General features: G+C 42.7%; 1 protein-coding gene across 1 annotated transcript; it reads left to right on the top strand.

Annotated features, from left to right (window-relative positions):
- LOC138876275 (uncharacterized) lies at positions 1-24,020 on the top strand. The gene is made up of 3 exons (XM_070155184.1): positions 1-422; positions 22,985-23,729; positions 23,865-24,020. Exons 1-3 carry the CDS (start codon positions 1-3, stop codon positions 24,018-24,020), a joined length of 1,323 nt encoding a protein of 440 aa, XP_070011285.1.
- The last annotated feature ends 334 nt before the right edge of the window (positions 24,021-24,354 follow it).

Raw genomic sequence — 24,354 nt, 5'->3', positions numbered from 1 at the left:
ATGACTAAATTTTTCTACAACTTGGAGATAAACCAGATAGTTGAATTCACTGATGTTAGATCATGTTCAAAGAGATACGTGCTTAAATGCATCGTGGACAAATGTGGTTGGAATGTACGTGCTACCAGGATAAAAAATTCCACACTATTCAGGGTGATAAAATATCATAACATCCATGAATGCTCGGTTGATGCAAGAAAATCAGATCAGAAGCATGCTACATCAAATTTTATAAGTGAACAAATTATAGAACATGTTCGAGACAAAAAGATAAAGGTTACACCAACCTTTGTAGAAAATGAAATGAAAAAGAAATTTGGAATTGACATTGGTTATCACAAGGCATGGCATACTATTCAAAAAGTTGTTGCTTGCATAAGAGGAACACCTAAAGAGAACTACCAGATTCTTCCTTCATACCTGTAAGCACGTGATTTTTGCTCCACGAGCAATCACTCCAAAAGAAATCAAAAATAATAAATGGCATCGCGGTACAATTTTCACGGGACATGTGCTGCTAGTCATTTGTGGTTCGGCCCGTGTTGCAATTAATCTTACAAAAAACACAAAAAATAAGAACGCCGTGTGTAATCAGGCCGTAGTCCGGTTTTAAGAGAAAATTCACAAAAAATATGCAGCTTTTACTCTAGGCTGTGATTTAACCATTTTTAAAAAAATTCTAATATGTGTGTTTATTGTTGTAGGTGTTACCCAATATGTGTGTAGGTTCATTTTAATCATTTGCATTGTTTTTAGGAATTTTTGGTTAATTTGTTGAAATTAAAAAAAAAAGGAAAGGAATCGGTTTGGACCCCAAATGAGGCCCAAAGCCAATGCAAGACCAAGCCCAACCCAGGCTGCCCCAGCAGGACCCCAAACGACATCGTATCAATACCCCTGTTAGAACCGTTGATCTGACTCAAACGAACGGTCCTGATCAGGCCACTCATTCAACCCCAAACGACGTCATCTTAGGAAATTGATCTGAGCCGTCCAACCCCTTGATCCAACGGACCTAGGCCATTCCCCTTAAACCCGTCAAACCTTGACCCGATCCAACCTCACCCGGTCTCACCCACTATCAAACCCAAAATGACACCGTCTTCCCTAAGTGAATAGATCCTGGCCATAGATCTCATTTGATCCAACGGCCAGGATCTAAACCCCTAGATCGTATATAAGCTTTCTATCGTACCCCACGCCCCTTATTCGAACCCCCCTCCACTCATCGTCTTCACCGTCTTCACCAAACACTGAAACCCCCTCCCCCCCCGAACCCTAGCAGCCGCCCTAGTCTCCCTCGCCATTAAAGCCGGCGGCATGAACGCCGGTGACCACCTCCTGAACACCTTAAGACCCCCTCACTCTCCTGAACATGGATCTGTCACCCCCTAGCCTCGAATCACCTTCCTTCGTCTCGAATCTTCATTTGAAGATTCGAGTCGAACCCGGACCTATACCAAACCACCCCATCTTCATACCAGACACTCCCCTGACCCTCCTCGTGACCAAACCAAGCTTGGTTTGGTCCGAATCTACCCACAACTTCTAAAAACCAGATCTGAAAATCCAGACCTCAGAACACATGCACCTGGGGAATCCGGCCGATCTTGACAGGGGTTTGAGGTCTAATGGACCTTAACCAAGGTGTTCTCGTGTGAGAACACCCTGATTAAAGTTTGTTCGGCCTCAAATGGTCGAAGCTAAGTTGAATTTGGTTCAGTTTAGTTTAAACTTTTTCAGTAAGTTTTCCCTTTCTTTGTTTTAGTTTTTGATTGAGTTGTTAGCATGCTTTGTTGTGACTGTGTGTTATTGTATGATGTTTTTCTTAATTTCTTCCGTCTCTGTCAAAGACCTTTTATTTGGTCGTTTGATTTTATATGTGTGTTCTGAATGTACTCTGTGATATACATGCTCGTCAATTAGATTAATCGTCAAATAAGTTAACTCATATAGGTTCCCAGTAATTGAACAAAGATATTTGAAGTCATTCGGGACCCTGTATGTGTAGTTTATATGAGCGATTGATTATTACCTATTATAATTAGTATAGTCGACTTGATAAATGTCGTCGATTAACTCCCTACGACTGAATGTTCAGATATGCTAATACGTACAACCTCACATGACTGAACAAACCTGTATTGTGAAATGAATATTGGACATTATCTGTGAATGCTAGTTTTTAACTGCATTGTAAAAACATTAAAAGAATCAGGCTAGGGCAATCTGAAATTGAACTTTCAGAAGTTCAAAATGCCCTGATGCTACGATGGGTTTAGGGCAGTAATAATCAGGGTTTAACAGTGGTAGTCTGGGGTTTGAAAAGGACAGAAAAAATTTAGTTTAAATGAGCTGACAAGTAGGGTACTAAATTAGGATTAAACTAATGCCAATGGGGAACAAGACACAAGAGTATGGGTTTAAAATGAATACTAAAATGAGCCCATAATCCTTGATTAAAGAATAAACCAGGCGTGGGGAACAAATGGCTGGCACCAAAAGATGCTTAGGCATGGTCTTAAAGGGAATGGGCAGTCTGCAAGTGGGGGATCCAGGCAGCTTAGCTGCACTGGGTCGTTTGGCTTATAAATAGGCCATTTCATAACTTAAAAAAGGGCTAGAAATTTGAGTCTTAAGAGAGGTCTTGTGAGTTTAAAGAAAACTGAAAACATAAGGAAATTTCTAGTAAGTACTGTAATCAAACACTATCTGAAAGCTACATAAGGGTTCGTATTGGTCAAGCTGTCTTGGCCAAGTTCTGTTGTTTGCACTGATTGAGCTGCTTGTGATTGTTGGACTGCTGGTGTTGCTGCATAGAACACTCTGTTACTTCTGTTTGTTTCATTACTCTTTCTGGGATTACTTGTTTGGTGCTCGACCATCTGCTGTTTTTCTTTGTTCTGGAAATTGTTGCTGGTTGTCTATGGACTGTGGAAAACACTTGTGATTATTGGTTTGTTGCTGTATTGTTGCTGTGTATCTGTTGTTGCTGTGTTTACTGCATACTGCCCAGCTGATCATTCCTTTCTTCTTTGTCCTCTATACCAGGTACACAACCAATGCACTATCAAATGTAATTGGAACATTGAGCATGAATGCAAAAAGAAAAGACCTGAAGTTGACTTTCATACATAGATTGTTATATTAGATATCATGTACTGTATGATAATTTTCATTCCTGTGTTGATAATAGAAGCAGCATGTATGCCCAGTGTATATCAATATAGATTAGCTAAATGGTAGTTTACATATGTATGCTGATAGGTGAAAATATTCTCAATGAAATAGGTTGCATCTCAGACTTAGTTTTACTTTGTAATATGTGTTGTAATGTATGCCAAGCATGAAAACTGTACATCATTGGCTAAGTTCTTCCTCTTCTGATTAATGGTCCCATATAACTAGTAAACCACATGTTAAGACAAAGAACACAAAACTTGCAATCTCAACCTCATGAAGGTCGAGCCCAGGTCAAAACAGACCAAGCAGGCCCGCATCGAACAAGCAGTGGCCCAGGTTTGGCCCATCACGCATGGGCCGGATTTGGGCCCGTGATTATTTGCTCGGCTGACTGTGCACGCAGCCTCATTTCTGAATTTTTTTAAGCATTCTGAATCCTGCTATAAATGACCTGCAAGCATATAATTAACTAGGACTATCTCCGCTTTCAATTGATAGAGACACATGCGACAAGAAACGTAGTTGCTACAGGATATCCTTTCAAAATAAAGACGAGATGAGCCTCGACAAATAAAAACGCACAAGCTGCGGGGCCCTCGTTAAATGTATATTATCGAAGCATTCAGTTTCCAGGACGGGTCGTTTAGCAAATCTCACGGCCCTCCCAGAATAATAACGCGATAGTCTCTTTAAGCGCGTACTTAATAATGTTATCTTCTTAAACTCGGGTGAACATTTATGTGACCCAAATCCAAATCTCAACGGAATCGAAATGTGTCTCTAACCACGGGTACATTGATTGTGGCGTGGTCTGAGATGCATTTCCATGACGTTGCAAATTCTTTTCATAAGGAATGAGACGAGCCTCGACAAACAAAGATGTACAAAGTGCGGGGCTCTCTAAATGTATATATATAAAAATACTTAGAATTCGGGACATGCCGTTTAGCGAATTTTATGGCTTTTTCCCAAAATAACAATACGCTAGTTGCTTTAAGCGCGCCTTTAATAATTTATTTTCCTTAACTCGGGTGCACATTTATGTGACCCAAATCCAAATCTCTACCGAGTCGAGATATGTCAACAATCACGTGTACATTGATGTAACGTGATTCGAGGTATGTTTTCACGACGTTGCAATTCCCTGTAAAAAATAATAATAATTATGAAAGCAGTTAAAAGATAAAATTGGCACATAAGTTCATATTTGTATAAAATCAGATAATCAAGCCGAATATAACAGTTGAGCGACCGTGCTAGAACCACGGAACTCGGGAATGCCTAACACCTTCTCCCGGGTTAACAGAATTCCTTATCCGGATTTCTGGTACGCAGACTGTAATATGGAGTCATTCATTTCCTCGATTCGGGATCAAAATTGGTGACTTGGGACACCCTAAACCTCCCAAGTGGCGACTCTGAAATAAATAAACAAATCCCGTTTCGATTGTCCTTTAATTGGAAAAAACTCCCTTGAGCCCTCGCGGGTATGTAAAAAGAAGGTGTGACAGCTCTGGCGACTCTGCTAGGGAATTTATTTACACCCAGAACCACTGGTTCAGGGTTAAGAATTCGAGCTTAGAATAATTGTTATAGTTGGCTTTATTTATTATCTGATTTTTACACGATATATGCCTAATGTGCTAAATGATGCTTTTACCGCTTTAATATTATTTGAATTGTGAATATATACAACTGTTACGAAACCCCCTTCTTTCTGAGTCTTCTGAATTTATGGTGTACACGTGCGCGTGACCCACCTTTCTGTTAAAGTCATACCAAATAAGACGGAGTTGGGACAAGTAACTAGGCCGGGCAGACTTTCGTGCTCCCGGTACGTTGCCCCCGCTTCGGCTCAAACTGTCCGTTTGGGTAAGCCAGGTTTAGAACAATCAACCTCAGGTTTTACACTTAGAATAACTCAGCCATGTACCGGATCCCTAGTAGGAACGTTTATTTGCATCATGTGCATTTGACTTAGGGGACTCAACACAGGGGTTGGGTCTGTCTAGGACAGATGAACCCGAAATAAAAAGACCATCCTGATGCATCCTACTTGCTATATGTGCATTCATTTGCCTCGAACATGCTTGTTGACCGGCTTAAATGAAATCATGGTAAGAACTGAGGAATAAAATGGGGGTTTTTTTTTTTTTAAAAAAGAAAAAAAAAATAATAATAATAATATAAAAAAAATAATAAAAATTAAAAATAAAAAGGTAAAATATAGTTTTCAAATCTTGAAATAAAGGTATTTAATCTTGAAAGGTATTTAATCTTGAAAATAGTTTGAAAAATTCCCAAAAATAGTTTAAATCTTGAAAATAGTTTTGACTGAAAATGATTAGAGTATGTTTTCAAAATGAGTCTTGACTTTATTAAATTAAATTTCAGATACAAAATGAGCACCACACAAAACCCCTCATCCGCAAATACAGAAGAGTTTCTATTCCAGCTTCAAATGTGGTGGTGTGAATTAGGCGAAGATGGTCAAAAGTGGGTCATCAAGCATTTGGGAAATCTCCCGGATATTATGAAAGTTAAACCCCGTGATGATCTGATTGCGGCATTAGTAACTTTTTGGGACCCTGTTCACAATGTCTTTCGTTTCTCTGACTTCGAGCTCACTCCTACATTAGAGGAGGTAGCTGGATATGTTGGTTTTGACGGAAGTTTAAGGAATCAAAGCTTGATATTCACGAAGGCTCCCTCGGTACATCGATTCTTCGGTCTTCTGAACATCAGCAGTCAAATCAGGAAAAGCAATGTCGTCAACGGATGTTGTTCTTTCAACTTTTTGTATTCAAGGTTCGGAAAGTCAGATGGGTTCGAAATTCATGAGAAAGGCCTTACTAACAAACAAGACAAAGACGCATGGCAGGTTCACCGTCGCTTCGCCTTCATGGTGGCTTTTCTAGGAATCATGGTCTTCCCGAACAAAGAGCGAACAATCGATATTCGCACCGCAAAAGTTGTGCAAATCCTCACCACCAAGGAAAACCACACCCTTGTCCCCATCATTCTCTCAGACATTTATCGGGCTTTGACTTTATGTAAAGCAGGAGCGAAAGTTTTCGAAGGATGCAAAAATTTTGTTGCAAATGTGGTTGATTGAACATCTCCAACAACAGCCCAAGATCATACAGTATGGGCCAAGCAACGATAATTACATCGAGGGTTATGAGGAAAGAGTGAAAAATTATCAGGTTCCAGAAGGGATAGAAGCATGGGTATCTCGGCTAAGGGCTCTAACGGCAAATCAAATTGAATGGACTCTGGGATGGCTCCCGATGAGGGAAGTGATACATATGTCAAACTCAAATAGTTATCTGCTACTATTGGGATTGAGAAGCATCCAGCCGTATGCGCCATTGAGAGTCCTAAGACAACTAGGAAGATATCAAGTAGTTCCTGATGATGAAGATTTGAGTACGCAAGAAATCGAATTACACCCAGAGGCCACTATTCCTGAGGCGTTACTTCAGCAGATGTGGAATGGATGTCGATACTTGAAAAGTGATACTCAAGTCCCAGACACTACAAAGGGTGAGATAAATCCTGGATATGCAAGGTGGTTCGAGAAACGGTCTCGCGTGGATGATGTACCAGAACCTGAGCTAAGAAGGCCAACTAAAAGACCCCATATTCAAAACTTTAATGATAAAATCCAAGAGCGGTTGATCTGGGGAGAAAAAGAGAAGGGGTACAAAGCAACTATCCATGCCCTAAAGGAAAATCTAAGGAACCTCAGTCTGGAGAAGGATTTGCAAGCACAAGAAGCTGAAGGCGAGAAGAAGAGTCTAGCCTGCGAGAATGAAAGTCTTCATGCTCGATTTATGAGAATGAAAAAGGCTTCTAAAACGCCAATGAGGAATTGGAAGGATCAAAAAACCATCGCCAATCTTTTTGAAAGAATGCAAGATTATGATTCCGTTCTTGCTGCAAAAGAAAGGGCGTTGAGCAAAGCAAAAGAAAGGATCCAACAATTAAACGAAGAAGCCAGATCTGATAAGGAACGCCAAGATAGGCAATCCGAGAAAGACAGGGCACAATTCAAGAAGGAAAAAGACCATTGGATACGATCAGAAGACCAACTTCGTGCACAACTAGAAGAGGCAAGAAGGTACAGAGAGCATCAACAAGCGGACACTGATAGAGAAAGAGCGCAGATGAGATTAGAGCAGGCCAGACTCCGAGCTCTATTAGAGTCAGCCCTAGATCGTGAAGGCCGTATCCGAGATATAGCCACCACTCGCCAGCAGCAGTTGCAGAATCAAGGCCAACATCTCCAAGATTTCAGGGCACAGATCCACGACCTGGCGGTCTACACCTCTCAAAGTTATGTAAACTGCCAAGGAATGGATTATGAAAGGTTTACAGAGCATGCACCCACCTTTGCCCGTCATCTAGCAGTGGAGTTGGAAAGGATGTATCGAACATTGGGAGGTCATCCGGGTCAAGCCCCGCCTTGAGCAAATGATCTAATAATTTACAACACAAGTGGAAAGTGGGGCACGTTATGAGATGTTAAGAATTGTATCTGTTTATTTCAATTTGAATGTGTGTATTTCAAGACATTGTTTTTACAAAGTTTTTCAAATGTAATGTTTGTTCATCTTTTTTATATAAATGTTAGCCTCATGGCAGAACTACGCCTGGTCTGATTCGCGCGGGGACGTGATACGTAGGCAATCCCCATAAGATTCGACCGCTTTAATAAATAAAGAAAAGAAAATACAAATAAAATAAAACACAGGGTTTCCCAAAATACTTTAAAGGGACGAATGAGCAAACCGGGATGACGCATGTTGTTTGAAGCAAAGCATGTAGAAACGGTTAACTGCCTAGGTGCATTGCATCCTCTATGTGTTATGATCAAATCTGTTAAACTCTAACGCTAACAAAGTTTGTTGTTGTCTATACCAGACAAGTTAGTTGTTAAAGAACTCTGGCAACACACTCCTACCAAACCAGATCCAAAGGACCGGTAGCAACAAGCATGACTACTTCAGAGAATAGTAATGAGGAAGAAAGGCCAATGAGCCAGTTGCTAAAAGAAGCGATGGAAAAGATTGAAAGGATGGGACTAGAGATGAATGCAATGCAGCTAGCCCTAGCCAAAACACAAAAGAGCCCTGAAACACTGGGACACATGCCAGAATACCCTCATTCCGGCCCTTCCACAAGCCGCCCAAATCCCCTTTATCATCAAGAAAGAAGCCCTCATGATTCCCAGGCTCCACCACCCCATCAACCTCTCCCAACACCCAATATTCCCATTTTTGTGGGACCAACATCAACCCCTTTGCAAAGAACGACCAGTGAGCCATTGTTTCAGGCTCACGATACACAATATTATCCCCCCGAGCCTACGTTTCATGCCCCCAAACCACAGGCTTACAATCCACATTTGGAAGTGCCGGCAGAGATTGAGAAACCGACTAAGGCCCCTGAACAGGATGAAGTATTGAGAAAGTTCAAAAGCCTGGAGCAGTCCTTCAGGAACTTGCACGGGCTGGGCAATCAAGTCAGCGTAGCATACAAAGATCTGTGCCCTTTCCCAGACGTCCAACTCCCGGCTGGGTTCAAGATGCCTAAGTTTGATTTATATGAAGGGCACGGTGATCCCATGGCACATTTGCGGGGATTCTGTAGCAAAATGAGAGGGGCAGGCGGCAAGGATGAGCTGCTGATAGCTTATTTCGGCCAAAGTCTGAGCGGATCTGCACTAGAATGGTATACCAGGCAGGATTCCAGCAGGTGGTACACGTGGGATGATCTGGCGCAGGCTTTTGCAGGTCATTTCCAGTACAATCTCGAGATAGTCCCTGACCGTCTCACATTATTGAGAACTGGGAAGAAACCCGGGGAAAGTTTTCGCGAGTTCGGGTTCCGCTGGAGAGAACAAGCAGCTAGAGTCGATCCTCCCATGAGAGAGGGAGAGATGGTGGACTATTTCTTGCAGACACTAGATCCAACCTACTTTGGTCACTTGGTGACAACAGTTGGAAAATCTTTCAACGAGGTGGTCAAGATAGAGGTCATGATAGAAGAGGGTCTGAGATCTGACAAAATCTTGAACTATTCGGCACTCAAAGCCACTACCCAGGCTATTCAAAGCGGCACGGGAGGTGCGCTGAGAAGAAAGAAAGAAGAGGTTGCCACGATCGAGGTAGGCAGTTGGTCCAGGGCTGGCAGCCGCACTACAACCAACCCAGACCTCACAGGTCAGAATACCCATACAACCCACCACAAAATTTCTATCCACCTCGAGAACCACATTGTTCCGTACACCAAGCCCAGGCATACACTCAGCCTCCGGTTCACCCACAATGGCGCGCACCGTCTCCCCAGAACATATATGCACCACCACAAAACACCTACCCTCTACCAAGGGCGTATAGAAACCCTTCAGGGGCAGGTTTTCGGGGAAATCCAGATGCTAGGAATGACAGGTTGCGGAAGCAGAGAACTTTCACGGAGTTGGGAGAAACCTACACCGCTTTGTTCCACAAGCTGAGGCAATTGGGTTTGGTTAGTCCTGTCCAGACTCGAGAACCAAATCCCCCACCTCAGAATTTGGATCGATCAATAAGTTGTGAATACTGCTCAGGGATGCTCGGGCATGACACCGAGAAGTGTTGGAAGTTAAGGCATGCCATACAGGATCTTATCGACACCAATAAGATCGAGGTCCAGACACCAGAAGCTCCTAACATCAACCAAAACCCACTGCCAGCGCACCACGAAACTCACATGATTGAGTTGGTGTGTGAGGGAGGAGAATTGAGAAAACCCTCACAAACAGTGATGATGATCCAAGCCGCCCCGAAAGAAGTCTCAACCAGTGGAGGAACGAGTGTACAGTCGCAGGGAGAAGGCGTCAAGCCGGTAGTGATATTGGGAAAGAGCCCGTCCGCCATAACAAGCAAACCCGAGCCAAGCAAGTTGGTAATATCAGGGATCCCGCCCACACCGGCAGTCGTGTTAAAAGGGGTATGTAGAGAACTGGTGACCATAAAGCCTGTGGTCCAGCTGCCGATGAATTGACAGCAGGGCTGTGCCTTGGAAATATGAAAAGGCGGTGGTGATGTACAAAGGAAAACAGGTGGAAGAAGTCAGTTGTGAAGCGCAAGGGCTGACTCGATCAGGTCGATGTTTTGCTCCGGTGGAGCTAAGAAGAACCAACCCAGTTGCAACCAAGAAACCTGTGTCCGAAGAAGAGGCTGAAGAGTTCCTGAGGAAGATGAAAGTACAAGACTATTCTGTGGTCGAACAGCTGAGAAAAACACCGGCCCAGATCTCACTGTTGTCATTACTGATCCATTCTGAGGAGCATCGTCGGGCCCTGTTGAAGATATTGAACGAAGCTCATGTACCCAGTGAGATTTCTGTAAACCACCTGGAAACCATTGCCAGCAAGATTTTCGAGGTGAACAGGGTAACATTCTCAGATGATGACCTGCCGGTGGAAGGTACGGAGCATAATAAAGCTCTATACCTAGCTGTCAAATGTGAAGACTCGGTGGTAACTCGAGTATTGGTGGATAACGGCTCAAGCGCCAATATTTGCCCACTATCTACCTTGAACCAGTTAAAGATCGACCACGGAAGGATCCACAAGAACAGTATCTGTGTCCGAGGGTTTGACGGAAACGGAACGGCCACTGTGGGGGATGTTGTACTTGAACTGACCATTGGTCCGTTCCTGTTTACCATGGAATTCCAGGTGTTGGACGCCACAGTATCTTATAACCTGCTGTTGGGACGACCCTGGATTCATGCAGCCAAAGCGGTGCCTTCCACCCTACATCAGATGGTGAAGTTCGAGTGGGAAAGACAAGAGGTCGTGTTACACGGCGAGGATACAACGTGCACCATGGGCGGAACCATTGTACCTTTCATAGAGACCGCTGATGACAAAGGTCCTTGGGTCTACCAGATTTTCGATACAGGGTCGGCCAACAAAATTTCTGAAGGAGAAATCATCCCGCACCCTAGGGTAGCTGCCGCAACAGTCATGATGGTCTCAGAAATGCTGGGTAATGGATTTGTGCCGGGAAAAGGCCTGGGAGTCGAGCTTCAAGGGATTGTCCAACCTGTCTCCCTTCCTAAAAATCTGGAAACTTTCGGATTGGGGTTCAAACCAACCGCAGCAGATAGGAAGCAAGCGCGAAAAATGAAGAAGAGGGTCTGGTTTCTGCCTAAACCAGTGCCACGCCTCTCAAGGTCTTTTGTCAAAGCAAGTGCCAAGGGGTCACCGGTCCCAAAGATTCTAGGACCTTTGATCGGTATAAATGAAGACCTGAATCAGAGTTTTGAGAAGCTATTCGCGGATGTCAGTATGGTGGAAGCTGGAGAAGGTTCCAGCAGAGCAGAGATACAGTTTGTGGGGCCTGAGGCCAAGACCAACAATTGGACGGTTACTCCTCTTCCTGTCCGAGGGGAGTCTTGGTAGTAGGCTTTGATTTATGTTTTGTGTGTTTTGTTTTGTCCGGATTATTCAAGGGTGTAATCCAAATTTTACTTTCGTTTTTGTAAAAGTGTGAACCCTTTTATCCCGCAAGTTTAATAAAGTTCTTTTGTCCCATTTTAATTTTGTTTTGTTCTTTTCTTTCTGAACAGTTCTCTTTTTACTGGTTCTAATGACATGGCATGCACAGCGGATCTTCGACCTAGTCTGATAAATCAATCTGAATCCGACTCAATGATGCAAGAGGTCATTTGTGATGATGAATCTGAATGTGACGAAGGGGAAGCCTTCGAAGAGATAAACCGAGAACTGTGCCAATTTGAAGAGAAACCCAAGCCTAACCTAAATGACACCGAGGCTGTGAATCTAGGAGACGCTGATAACGTCCAAGAGACCAAAATTAGTATCCACATTGAGCCGAATGTCAGAGAAGAATTGATCAAAACCCTCATGGAATTCAAAGATGTTTTTGCATGGTCATATGACGATATGCCTGGATTAAGCACCAATTTAGTGGTTCACAAATTGCCCACTGACCCGGCATACCCTCCGGTCAAGCAAAAACTAAGGAAATTTAAAACAGAAATGAGTGTAAAAATCAAAGAAGAGGTGATTAAGCAGTTGCAGGCAAAGGTCATTCGGGTCACTCGATATCCCGAGTGGTTGGCCAATGTGGTACCAGTCCCAAAGAAGGATGGAAAAATCAGGGTGTGCGTCGACTACCGCAACCTCAACAAAGCAAGTCCCAAGGACAATTTTCCGTTACCCAACATTCATATCCTGATCGATAATTGCGCTGGGCGCGAGATCGGATCCTTTGTGGATTGCTATGCGGGTTATCATCAGATCCTAATGGACGAGGAGGATGCTGAGAAGACAGCGTTTATTACGCCATGGGGAACCTACTGCTATCGGGTAATGCCGTTCGGGTTAAAGAACGCCGGGGCAACGTACATGCGAGCAATGACTGCCGTGTTTCATGACATGATACACAAAGAAATCGAGGTGTACGTCGATGATGTGATCATCAAATCTTGGCGTCAGGAGGACCATGTGGCAGACCTAAGGAGATTTTTCCAAAGACTCCGAAGGTATGATATCAAGCTTAACCCGGCCAAATGCGCATTCGGGGTTCCATCAGGAAAGTTGCTAGGATTCATCGTCAGTCGACGGGGGATTGAGTTAGACCCATCCAAAATTGAATCCATCCGAGATTTGCCACCGCCAAGGAACAAAACAGAGGTAATGAGTTTGCTGGGTAGACTCAATTACATCAGCAGGTTCATCGCTCAACTCACAGCAACTTGTGAGCCCATATTTCGGCTGTTGAAAAAGGATGCTGCGGTAGGTTGGACGGCAGAGTGTCAGGAGGCTTTCGACCAAATCAAAGGGTATCTGTCTAATCCACCCGTATTGGTCCCGCCTAAGCCCGGGAAGCCCCTAATTCTTTACCTGACGGTCTTGGAAAATTCATTTGGTTGTGTATTGGGGCAACATGATGACACAGGAAGGAAGGAGCAAGCCATCTACTATCTTAGCAAGAAATTCACAGTACATGAGGTCAAGTACACTCAACTCGAGAAAACATGTTGCGCCCTAACTTGGGTAGCTCAGAAGTTGAAACACTACCTGTCTTCGTATACTACTTATCTCATATCCCGTTTGGACCCATTGAAGTATATCTTTCAGAAACCTATGCCCACGGGAAGGTTGGCAAAATGGCAAATTCTGCTCACAGAGTTTGATATCGTCTATGTAACGAGGACGGCCATGAAAGCCCAGGCGCTGGCAGACCATTTGGCAGAGAATCCCGTTGATGAAAAATACGAGCCCTTAAGAACGTATTTTCCTGACGAAGAGGTAATGCATACAAATGAGTTGGAATTGCCTGAGGAACCGGGTTGGAAGCTTTTCTTCGATGGAGCTGCAAACGCGAAAGGGGTTGGAATAGGAGCAGTACTCATTTCTGAAACAGGACGGCATTATCCTGTTACGGCTCAACTACGCTTCTATTGCACCAACAATATGGCCGAGTATGAGGCTTGCATTCTGGGTCTGCGCTTGGCTGCTGACATGGATGTCCAAGACGTCTTGGTCTTGGGAGACTCGGACCTCTTGGTACATCAAATTCAGGGTGAATGGGAAACACGAGATCTAAAGCTCATACCATACCGACAATGCTTGCATGATCTGAGCAAGCAATTTCGATCGGTGAAGTTCAAACACATCCCGAGAGTTCACAATGAGGTTGCGGATGCCTTGGCCACCTTAGCATCAATGTTGCACCACCCTGACAAAATGTATGTTGATCCTCTGCACATCCAGGTCCGCGATCAGCACGCCTACTGCAATGCCATAGAAGAAGAAGCCGATGGCGAACCCTGGTTTCATGATATCAAGGAATACCTCAGAATGGGGATATATCCAGAACATGCCACTGGAGACCAAAAAAGAGCCCTTCGGCGTTTGTCGAATGGTTTCTTCCTCAGCGGAGGAGTATTGTACAAAAGAACCCCGGATTTGGGATTGTTGAGATGCATAGATGCCAGTCAAGCAACGACGGTTATGGCAGAGGTACATGCTGGAGTTTGTGGGCCACACATGAGCGGATATGTATTGGCAAGAAAGATCCTTCGAACAGGGTGTTATTGGCTCACCATGGAACACGACTGTATCACTTTCGTGAGAAAATGCCATCAGTGCTAGATACATGGAGATTTGATTCATTCTCCGCCAACAGAGTTACATACGATGTCAGCACCCTGGCCGTTTGTGGCATGGGGCATGGATGTCATTGGGCCCATCGAGCCGTCAGCATCCAACGGTCATAGGTTCATTCTAGTGACCATTGATTACTTCACCAAATGGGTTGAGGCTAAAACCTTCAAATCGGTAACCAAAAAGGCAGTGGTGGACTTTGTTCATTCCCATATCATCTGCAGATTTGGGATCCCAAAAGTGATCATCACGGATAACGGTGCGAATCTTAATAGCAGCTTGATGAGAGAGGTATGCCAACAATTCAAGATTACACACCGCAATTCCACCCCATATCGTCCCAAGGCGAATGGAGCAGTCGAAGCAGCCAATAAGAATATCAAGAAGATACTGCGAAAAATGGTGGAAGGGTCCAGACAATGGCACGAGAGATTACCCTTTGCTTTGTTGGGTTACCGCACTACCGTCCGAACTTCCATAGGCACAACTCCTTATTTGTTGGTGTACGGAACTGAGGCCGTAATACCAGCGGAAGTCGAAATTCCGTCCCTCCGAATTGTCGCTGAAGCCGGGATTAATGATGATGAATGGGTCAAAGCTCGATTGGAACAGTTGAGCCTGATAGATGAGAAAAGATTGGCAGCAGTGTGCCATGGTCAGCTGTACCAGAAGAGAATGGCAAGAACATATAATAAGAAGGTGCGCCCCAGGAAGTTTGAAGTAGGGCAGCAGGTATTGAAGAAGATCCTCCCACATCAGGTCGAGGCAAAAGGCAAATTCGCCCCAAATTGGCAAGGGCCTTATATCGTGACCAGAGTATTGTCCAACGGTGCCTTGTATTTGACAGATGTCGAGGGTAGATGTGTCGACATGGCTATCAATTCAGACGCAGTCAAGAGATATTATGCGTAATTTCTTTAATTATGGCAATTTTGGTTTATTTGTTTGTATTTGGCATTTATTGGATAACGAGATGACGGAGGCAATTCTTTCTTCTATCCAAACACTTTTAACCCTTGCTTCCCCCTTTGAGCCTTAAGTTATTCCTTCATACCCCTCTTTTGGAATCACTAATGGAAAAGACATGAAAAAAAAGAGAAAAAGAAAAGAAAAAGAAAATGAAAAGAAGGAAAAGAAAAAAAGAAGAAGATAAAATCATAAGAAATACAAAACCGTGGGAACTACTTTGACCTGATTCCTCAAAAAGGATACGTAGGCGCCTCACGGCTCGGTCATAGTATGCATCATAGTGAATATAGGATGCATAATGTACATAGTGTGCATAATAGGTACAGTGCGCGTAACGCACATAGCGCAACATAAGTGTAAAAAATAAATTCCCCAAGCAAGAAAACTGGGGCAGTAATTATGTTTTAAGTTCCAACAAAGGTTTAATTCCAAAAGTTGTAGCACATCACCCATCAAATTATTTTCATTTTTATAGCCTTTCTTTAACCCCACACCAAAACCAACATCTACGTCCAAAAGACCCCCCGATCAATATCCAAGAGATGCCAAGTCAGGCAAATAAGGCCGAGAATAATACACTGATCCCCAGCAAAGAAGAGATCATAAGACCGGGATTGAATTGATGGTCAAAGGGGTCTCCAGAAAAGAGGGTCGTATCGATAACACCCCGATTCTTCAATAAAGAAATAAAATGAGAGAGTCTTATCGGTGAAAACCTTCACAGGCACCGAAAGGCGACGTAAGATGAGAGATATGAAATGAGAGAGTCTTATTGGTGAAAACCTTCACAGGCACCATAAGGCGCCGGGAGATGAGAGAAAAGAGAGAGTCTCATTAGTGAAAACCCCTCGAAGGGCACCATGAGGCGACAAGACAAATCAGCAAAAGCTACCACATTTGCAACAAAATGGACAGTCATTTATCATCCCCAGCAAGTCAGACCATCGGGCAAATCGATTGATACAAATAGACTGGGTCGGGAATCTATGGTGCACGTCATGATCACGGGGACCTGCCATGTCCTCCAGATAAGTTCTTCTGAGTTTCTTCTCCCACCAAATATTGGTTCAGAAAGATTTTCTCCTTTTCTAGCTTTTATTTCTCTTCCTAAAATTTGTCTTGAAAAGGATTTTTCAAAGCTTACTACCAGAGACCGAAGGGGAATTCATCCAATGCAGGATAACACAAACAGTCTTAAAGGCCGGCACCAGGCAATACAATAATCGTGCCTCGCAATTTTGGAGGAAGTAAGCTCCAAAGGGAATGGTTTCGGGAGTAAAAGCAGATTCCCACAGCTCGTGCTTAAAGAGAAAGCAGAAAAGGGAACAAATTGAAAACCAGCCCCAGCAGGCTAGAGACCCCCAGCAGGCAATTTTGTCCACTCCCCAATTATGGGGATATAGAGCAAGGAAAAGGGAAGAGAGGAAAAATCATCCGCCGGAAGGGCACCCTCTACCACCACGATTAAAACTAATTAAATCCTTTTGTCTGCTGCAGGAAAACAAAGGATTGATGATGGCAGCAAGATGCAACGCCAGGAAAGTCACCAAAAACCGAGGCAGAAAATTTTTTACCAATTGTCAAAAATTTTCTCGGAGGAACGGGGGAAACAATTTCAATACGTTTAAGTTCTAGGTCGCCCACCAGTATAATGCGGGAATACATTTAAGTTCTAGGTCGCCCACCAGTATAATGTGGGAATACGTTTAAGTTCTAGGTCGCCCACCAGTATAATGCGGGAATACTTTTAAGTTCTAGGTCGCCCACCAGTATAATGCGGGAATACGTTTAAGTTCTAGGTCGCCCACCAGTATAATGCGGGAATACGTTTAAGTTCTAGGTCGCCCACCAGTATAATGCGGGAATACTTTTAAGTTCTAGGTCGCCCACCAGTATAATGCGGGAATACATTTAAGTTCTAGGTCGCCCACCAGTATAATGTGGGAATACATTTAAGTTCTAGGTCGCCCACCAGTATAATGCGGGAATACATTTAAGTTCTAGGTCGCCCACCAGTATAATGCGGGAATACATTTAAGTTCTAGGTCGCCCACCAGTATAATGCAGGAATACATTTAAGTTCTAGGTCGCCCACCAGTATAATGCGGGAATACTTTTAAGTTCTAGGTCGCCCACCAGTATAATGCGGGAATACATTTAAGTTCTAGGTCGCCCACCAGTATAATGCGGGAATACATTTAAGTTCTAGGTCGCCCACCAGTATAATGCGGGAATACGTTTAAGTTCTAGGTCGCCCACCAGTATAATGCGGGAATACGTTTAAGTTCTAGGTCGCCCACCAGTATAATGCGAGAATACTTTTAAGTTCTAGGTCGCCCACCAGTATAATGCGGGAATACATTTGAGTTCTAGGTTGCCCACCAGTATAATGCGGGAATACATTTAAGTTCTAGGTCGCCCACCGGTATAATGCGGGAATATATTTAAGTTCTAGGTCGCCCACCAGTAAAATACGGGAATACTTTTTAGCTCTAGATTTTGGAATCAGTAACCCCACCTGAAGACGGAAGGTTACAACAGAGATCCCCCAAGCAGGAAACAATAAAATCCCCAGCGTCAAAAAGCAGAAAGCTGCAAAAGCAAGCGCGCGATTCAAAAGGAAGAAGGAACACGTCTCAGAAGAAGCAGTTTGGGAGCGTTATAGCATGCCCAATATAACAATTTTGATGAAGAAAGCCATCCCACTGAAGAAACCATTGAAAGGTTTAAAGAAGAAAGCCATGTTCCCAGCAAATCAAGCAAAATGATGAAAACCGGCATTCAGAAAAGGCGAAGGACCAGCATCATCTCCCAAATTCACAAAATAAGGGCATCAGAGGAAAGCGTTAGCCGACAAGAAAGCAAGGCAACAAGAACAAGTTGAAGATAGATGAGATCTCATACTCTAACTTAGCTTCTTGTTTTTCCTTTCAAGAACAATGTAACAAGGAGATCATGTGAGCGGTAGCATCCTACAGCAGCATGCAACAGCGCACAACAACAGCCAGCATTACAGCCACACGGTAGTCCCAGCTACCAAAGCTTCCCGAACTACATTGACCTGATTCCTGTTCAGCCCAGGATATGTAGGAAACCTCTGAAGCAAAGGTTCGGTCAAATCTTTTTCAAAAAATGCTTCACACGGAGTACTCAGACAAGCAAAAATCGCCCGCTTTGTCTTTGCGCGAAAACCCTTCGTGTCTTCGGGCAAAGAGGGGCAGCTGTAAGCACGTGATTTTTGCTCCACGAGCAATCACTCCAAAAGAAATCAAAAATAATAAATGGCATCGCGGTACAATTTTCACGGGACATGTGCTGCTAGTCATTTGTGGTTCGGCCCGTGTTGCAATTAATCTTACAAAAAACACAAAAAATAAGAACGCCGTGTGTAATCAGGCCGTAGTCCGGTTTTAAGAGAAAATTCACAAAAAATATGCAGCTTTTACTCTAGGCTGTGATTTAACCATTTTTAAAAAAATTCTAATATGTGTGTTTATTGTTGTAGGTGTTACCCAATATGTGTGTAGGTTCATTTTAATCATTTGCATTGTTTTTAGGAATTTTTGGTTAATTTGTTGAAATTAAAAAAAAGGAAAGGAATCGGTTTGGACCCCAAATGAGGCCCAAAGCCAATGCAAGACCAAGCCCAACCCAGGCTGCCCCAGCAGGACCCCAAACGACATCGTATCAATACCCCTGTTAGAACCGTTGATCTGACTCAAACGAACGGTCCTGATCAGGCCACTCATTCAACCCCAAACGACGTCATCTTAGGAAATTGATCTGAGCCGTCCAACCCCTTGATCCAACGGACCTAGGCCATTCCCCTTAAACCCGTCAAACCTTGACCCGATCCAGCCTCACCCGGTCTCACCCACTATCAAACCCAAAATGACACCGTCTTCCCTAAGTGAATAGATCCTGGCCATAGATCTCATTTGATCCAACGGCCAGGATCTAAACCCCTAGATCGTATATAAGCTTTCTATCGTACCCCACGCCCCCTATTCGAACCCCCTCCACTCATCGTCGTCTTCACCAAACACTGAAACCCCCTCCCCCCCCGAACCCTAGCAGCCGCCCTAGTCTCCCTCGCCATTAAAGCCGGCGGCATGAACGCCGGTGACCACCTCCTGAACACCTTAAGACCCCCTCACTCTCCTGAACATGGATCTGTCACCCCCTAGCCTCGAATCACCTTCCTTCGTCTCGAATCTTCATTTGAAGATTCGAGTCGAACCCGGACCTATACCAAACCACCCCATCTTCATACCAGACACTCCCCTGACCCTCCTCGTGACCAAACCAAGCTTGGTTTGGTCCGAATCTACCCACAACTTCTAAAAACCAGATCTGAAAATCCAGACCTCAGAACACATGCACCTGGGGAATCCGGCCGATCTTGACAGGGGTTTGAGGTCTAATGGACCTTAACCAAGGTGTTCTCGTGTGAGAACACCCTGATTAAAGTTTGTTCGGCCTCAAATGGTCGAAGCTAAGTTGAATTTGGTTCAGTTTAGTTTAAACTTTTTCAGTAAGTTTTCCCTTTCTTTGTTTTAGTTTTTGATTGAGTTGTTAGCATGCTTTGTTGTGACTGTGTGTTATTGTATGATGTTTTTCTTAATTTCTTCCGTCTCTGTCAAAGACCTTTTATTTGGTCGTTTGATTTTCTATGTGTGTTCTGAATGTACTCTGTGATATACATGCTCGTCAATTAGATTAATCGTCAAATAAGTTAATTCATATAGGTTCCCAGTAATTGAACAAAGATATTTGAAGTCATTCGGGACCCTGTATGTGTAGTTTATATGAGCGATTGATTATTACCTATTATAATTAGTATAGTCGACTTGATAAATGTCGTCGATTAACTCCCTACGACTGAATGTTCAGATATGCTAATACGTACAACCTCACATGACTGAACAATCCTGTATTGTGAAATGAATATTGGACATTATCTGTGAATGCTAGTTTTTAACTGCATTGTAAAAACGATTAAAAGAATCAGGCTAGGGCAATTCTGAAATTGAACTTTCAGAAGTTCAAAATGCTCTGATGCTACGATGGGTTTAGGGCAGTAATAATCAGGGTTTAACAGTGGTAGTCTGGGGTTTGAAAAGGACAGAAAAAGCTTAGTTTAAATGAGCTGACAAGTAGGGTACTAAATTAGGATTAAACTAATGCCAATGGGGAACAAGACACAAGAGTATGGGTTTAAAATGAATACTAAAATGAGCCCATAATCCTTGATTAAAGAATAAACCAGGCGTGGGGAACAAATGGCTGGCACCAAAAGATGCTTAGGCATGGGCTTAAAGGGAATGGGCAGTCTGCAAGTGGGGGGATCCAGGCAGCTTAGCTGCACTGGGTCGTTTGGCTTATAAATAGGCCATTTCATAACTTAAAAAAGGGCTAGAAATTTGAGTCTTAAGAGAGGTCTTGTGAGTTTAAAGAAAACTGAAAACATAAGGAAATTTCTAGTAAGTACTGTAATCAAACACTGTCTAAAAGCTACATAAGGGTTCGTATTGGTCAAGCTGTCTTGGCCAAGTTCTGTTGTTTGCACTGATTGAGCTGCTTGTGATTGTTGGACTGCTGGTGTTGCTGCATAGAACACTCTGTTACTTCTGTTTGTTTCATTACTCTTTCTGGGATTACTTGTTTGGTGCTCGACCATCTGCTGTTTTTCTTTGTTCTGGAAATTGTTGCTGGTTGTCTATGGACTGTGGAAAACACTTGTGATTGTTGGTTTGTTGCTGTGTTGTTGTTGTGTATCTGCTGTTGCTGTGTTTACTGCATACTGCCCAGCTGATCATTCCTTTCTTCTTTGTCCTCTATACCAGGTACACAACCAATGCACTATCAAATGTAATTGGAACATTGAGCATGAATGCAAAAAGAAAAGACCTGAAGTTGACTTTCATACATAGATTGTTATATTAGATATCATGTACTGTATGATAATTTTCATTCCTGTGTTGATAATAGAAGCAGCCTGTATGCCCAGTGTATATCAATATAGATTAGCTAAATGGTAGTTTACATATGTATGCTGATAGGTGAAAATATTCTCAATGAAATAGGTTGCATCTCAGACTTAGTTTTACTTTGTAATATGTGCTGTAATGTATGCCAAGCATGAAAACTGTACATCATTGGCTAAGTTCTTCCTCTTCTGATTAATGGTCCCATATAACTAGTAAACCACATGTTAAGACAACGAACACAAAACTTGCAATCTCAACCTCATGAAGGTCGAGCCCAGGTCAAAACAGACCAAGCAGGACCGCATCGAACAAGCAGTGGCCCAGGTCTGGCCCATCACGCATGGGCCGGATTTGGGCCCGTGATTATTTGCTCGGCTGACTGTGCACGCAGCCTCGTTTCTGAATTTTTTTAAGCATTCTGAATCCTGCTATAAATGACCTGCAAGCATATAATTAACTAGGACTATCTCCGCTTTCAATTGATAGAGACACATGCGACAAGAAACGTAGTTGCTACAGGATATCCTTTCAAAATAAAGACGAGATGAGCCTCGACAAATAAAAACGCACAAGCTGCGGGGCCCTCGTTAAATGTATATTATCGAAGCATTCAGTTTCCAGGACGGGTCGTTTAGCAAATCTCACGGCCCTCCCAGAATAATAACGCGATAGTCTCTTTAAGCGCGTACTTAATAATGTTATCTTCTTAAACTCGGGTGCACATTTATGTGACCCAAATCCAAATCTCAACGGAATCGAAATGTGTCTCTAACCACGGGTACATTGATTGTGGCGTGGTCTGAGATGCATTTCCATGACGTTGCAAATTCTTTTCATAAGGAATGAGACGAGCCTCGACAAACAAAGATGTACAAAGTGCGGGGCTCTCTAAATGTATATATATAAAAATACTTAGAATTCGGGACATGCCGTTTAGCGAATTTCATGGCTTTTCCCCAAAATAACAATACGCTAGTTGCTTTAAGCGCGCCTTTAATAATTTATTTTCCTTAACTCGGGTGCACATTTATGTGACCCAAATCCAAATCTCAACCGAGTCGAGATATGTCAACAATCACGTGTACATTGATGTAACGTGATTCGAGGTATGTTTTCACGACGTTGCAATTCCCTGTAAAAAATAATAATAATTATGAAAGCAGTTAAAAGATAAAATTGGCACATAAGTTCATATTTGTATAAAATCAGATAATCAAGCCGAATATAACAGTTGAGCGACCGTGCTAGAACCACGGAACTCGGGAATGCCTAACACCTTCTCCCGGGTTAACAGAATTCCTTATCCGGATTTCTGGTACGCAGACTGTAATATGGAGTCATTCATTTCCTCGATTCGGGATCAAAATTGGTGACTTGGGACACCCTAAACCTCCCAAGTGGCGACTCTGAAATAAATAAACAAATCCCGTTTCGATTGTCCTTTAATTGGAAAAAACTCTCTTGCGCCCTCGCGGGTATGTAAAAAGGAGGTGTGACAATACCTACACATGATGGTGTGCAAAAACCCAGGAACGTACACAAGCATAAAAAGAGATGCGTAGAATAGGTAACCATCAGCCTGAAGTTTCAAATGTTCCTATTTGAAAAACTTCACACCTTATGATTTATTTTTTTGTGTTTCACTGTACAGATTTGCTTACATGTTCTTTGCTTATGCGGCATCAGTAGCTGGTTGGTCCTACTGTAGAACCATTATTGCAGTAGATGCAACATTTTTAAAGTCCAAATATCGTGGTGTTCTATTTGTTGTTGTATCAAAGGATGCAAACAATCAAATCTTTCCTATATGTTTTGGTGTAGCAGAATCAGAAAACAATAAGGCATACATTTGGTTCTTCGGGGAAATGAGAAAAGCAATTCAAGTCCGTCGTGAATTGGTTTTCTTGTCAGATAGAAACCAATCAATTGCAAATGGGATTAGAAAAGTTTTTCCAGAAGCTCACCATGGTATTTGCCTCTATCACTTTGAGAAAAATTTAAAGCAAAGACATGCAAAAGCCACGACAATAAATCTTTTTCAAAGTGCTGCAAGGTCATACAAACGTGAAGATTTTAATCAGTTAATGTCCCAACTCAAAAGTATTGACAAGAAAACATACAATTACATAATGGAAGAACCTCCAGAGAGATGGGCTCGATCGTGGTTCCCACGGCGACGTTATGATATGCTAACAACAAACATGGTAGAATCAATGAATTCTGTTTTACTAAAAGGGAGAGAAATGCCTATTTTAAGAATGTTTGATTTCATCCAAGAAAAGTTAGGAGAGTGGTTTTACGAATGGAGAAAAAAGGCAAATGAAACTTTTCACAGAGTATCAATATGGGCAGAAGAAGAGATGACTAAGAAGATGGACTTGGCTTGTAAAATGTTTGTGAGTATATTTATTAACTTCACCTTTTTATATCTGTTGCAGTGATTTACTGCTTACATTTAAAAAATTTCATACTTTTTTTTTGAAGCAACAATACACTAATATAGTTTGTCTTATTTTTTTATTCCTTCTTAGGTGTTCAACCTTGATTCAATGTTATTCAGAATAAATAGTGAAGGAATCGAATTCATTGTGGACTTAAAGAAGAGAACTTGCGACTGTCTGGAATTCCAACTTGATGAGTTGCCATATCCACATGCAATTGCTGCTATTAATAAGAGATATCTGTAGAAATCTGATTACTGCTCAAATTGGTATTCAAAGGAAACATGGTTGAAAACATATGAAGGACATGTGAATACCGTGGGAGATCAAAACTCATGGGATATACCACAAAATGTACAATCTGAGATCACAAAACCTCCCGATGTAGAGATTTTACAAGGAAGAAGACAAAAGAAGAGGCATATACCTGTGACTGAATCAGTACTATTCAAGTCTATCAAATGCAGTCGATGTAAACAAGTTGGGCATAACAGAACAACTTGCTTGTTTTCTCCAGCACCTTATCCATATTCAAAGAAACACACTGAAAAATAATCCAACCTTTAATAATCCTTGGTCT

The sequence above is a fragment of the Nicotiana sylvestris genome, chromosome 8 (assembly GCF_000393655.2).
Source record: "Nicotiana sylvestris chromosome 8, ASM39365v2, whole genome shotgun sequence".
In the NCBI taxonomy this organism is placed as follows: Eukaryota; Viridiplantae; Streptophyta; class Magnoliopsida; order Solanales; family Solanaceae; genus Nicotiana; species Nicotiana sylvestris.
Note: the sequence above shows the minus strand (reverse complement) of the source record. Positions and strands in the feature narration are given on the sequence as shown.

Coding starts and splice junctions, on each gene's coding strand:
- LOC138876275 (XM_070155184.1), top strand. CDS start 1: ATGACTAAATTTTTCTACAACTTGGAGATAAACCAGATAGTTGAATTC. Junction 423..22,984: donor CAGATTCTTCCTTCATACCT/GTAAGCACGTGA, acceptor TTCACTGTACAG/ATTTGCTTACATGTTCTTTG. Junction 23,730..23,864: donor ACTTGGCTTGTAAAATGTTT/GTGAGTATATTT, acceptor ATTCCTTCTTAG/GTGTTCAACCTTGATTCAAT.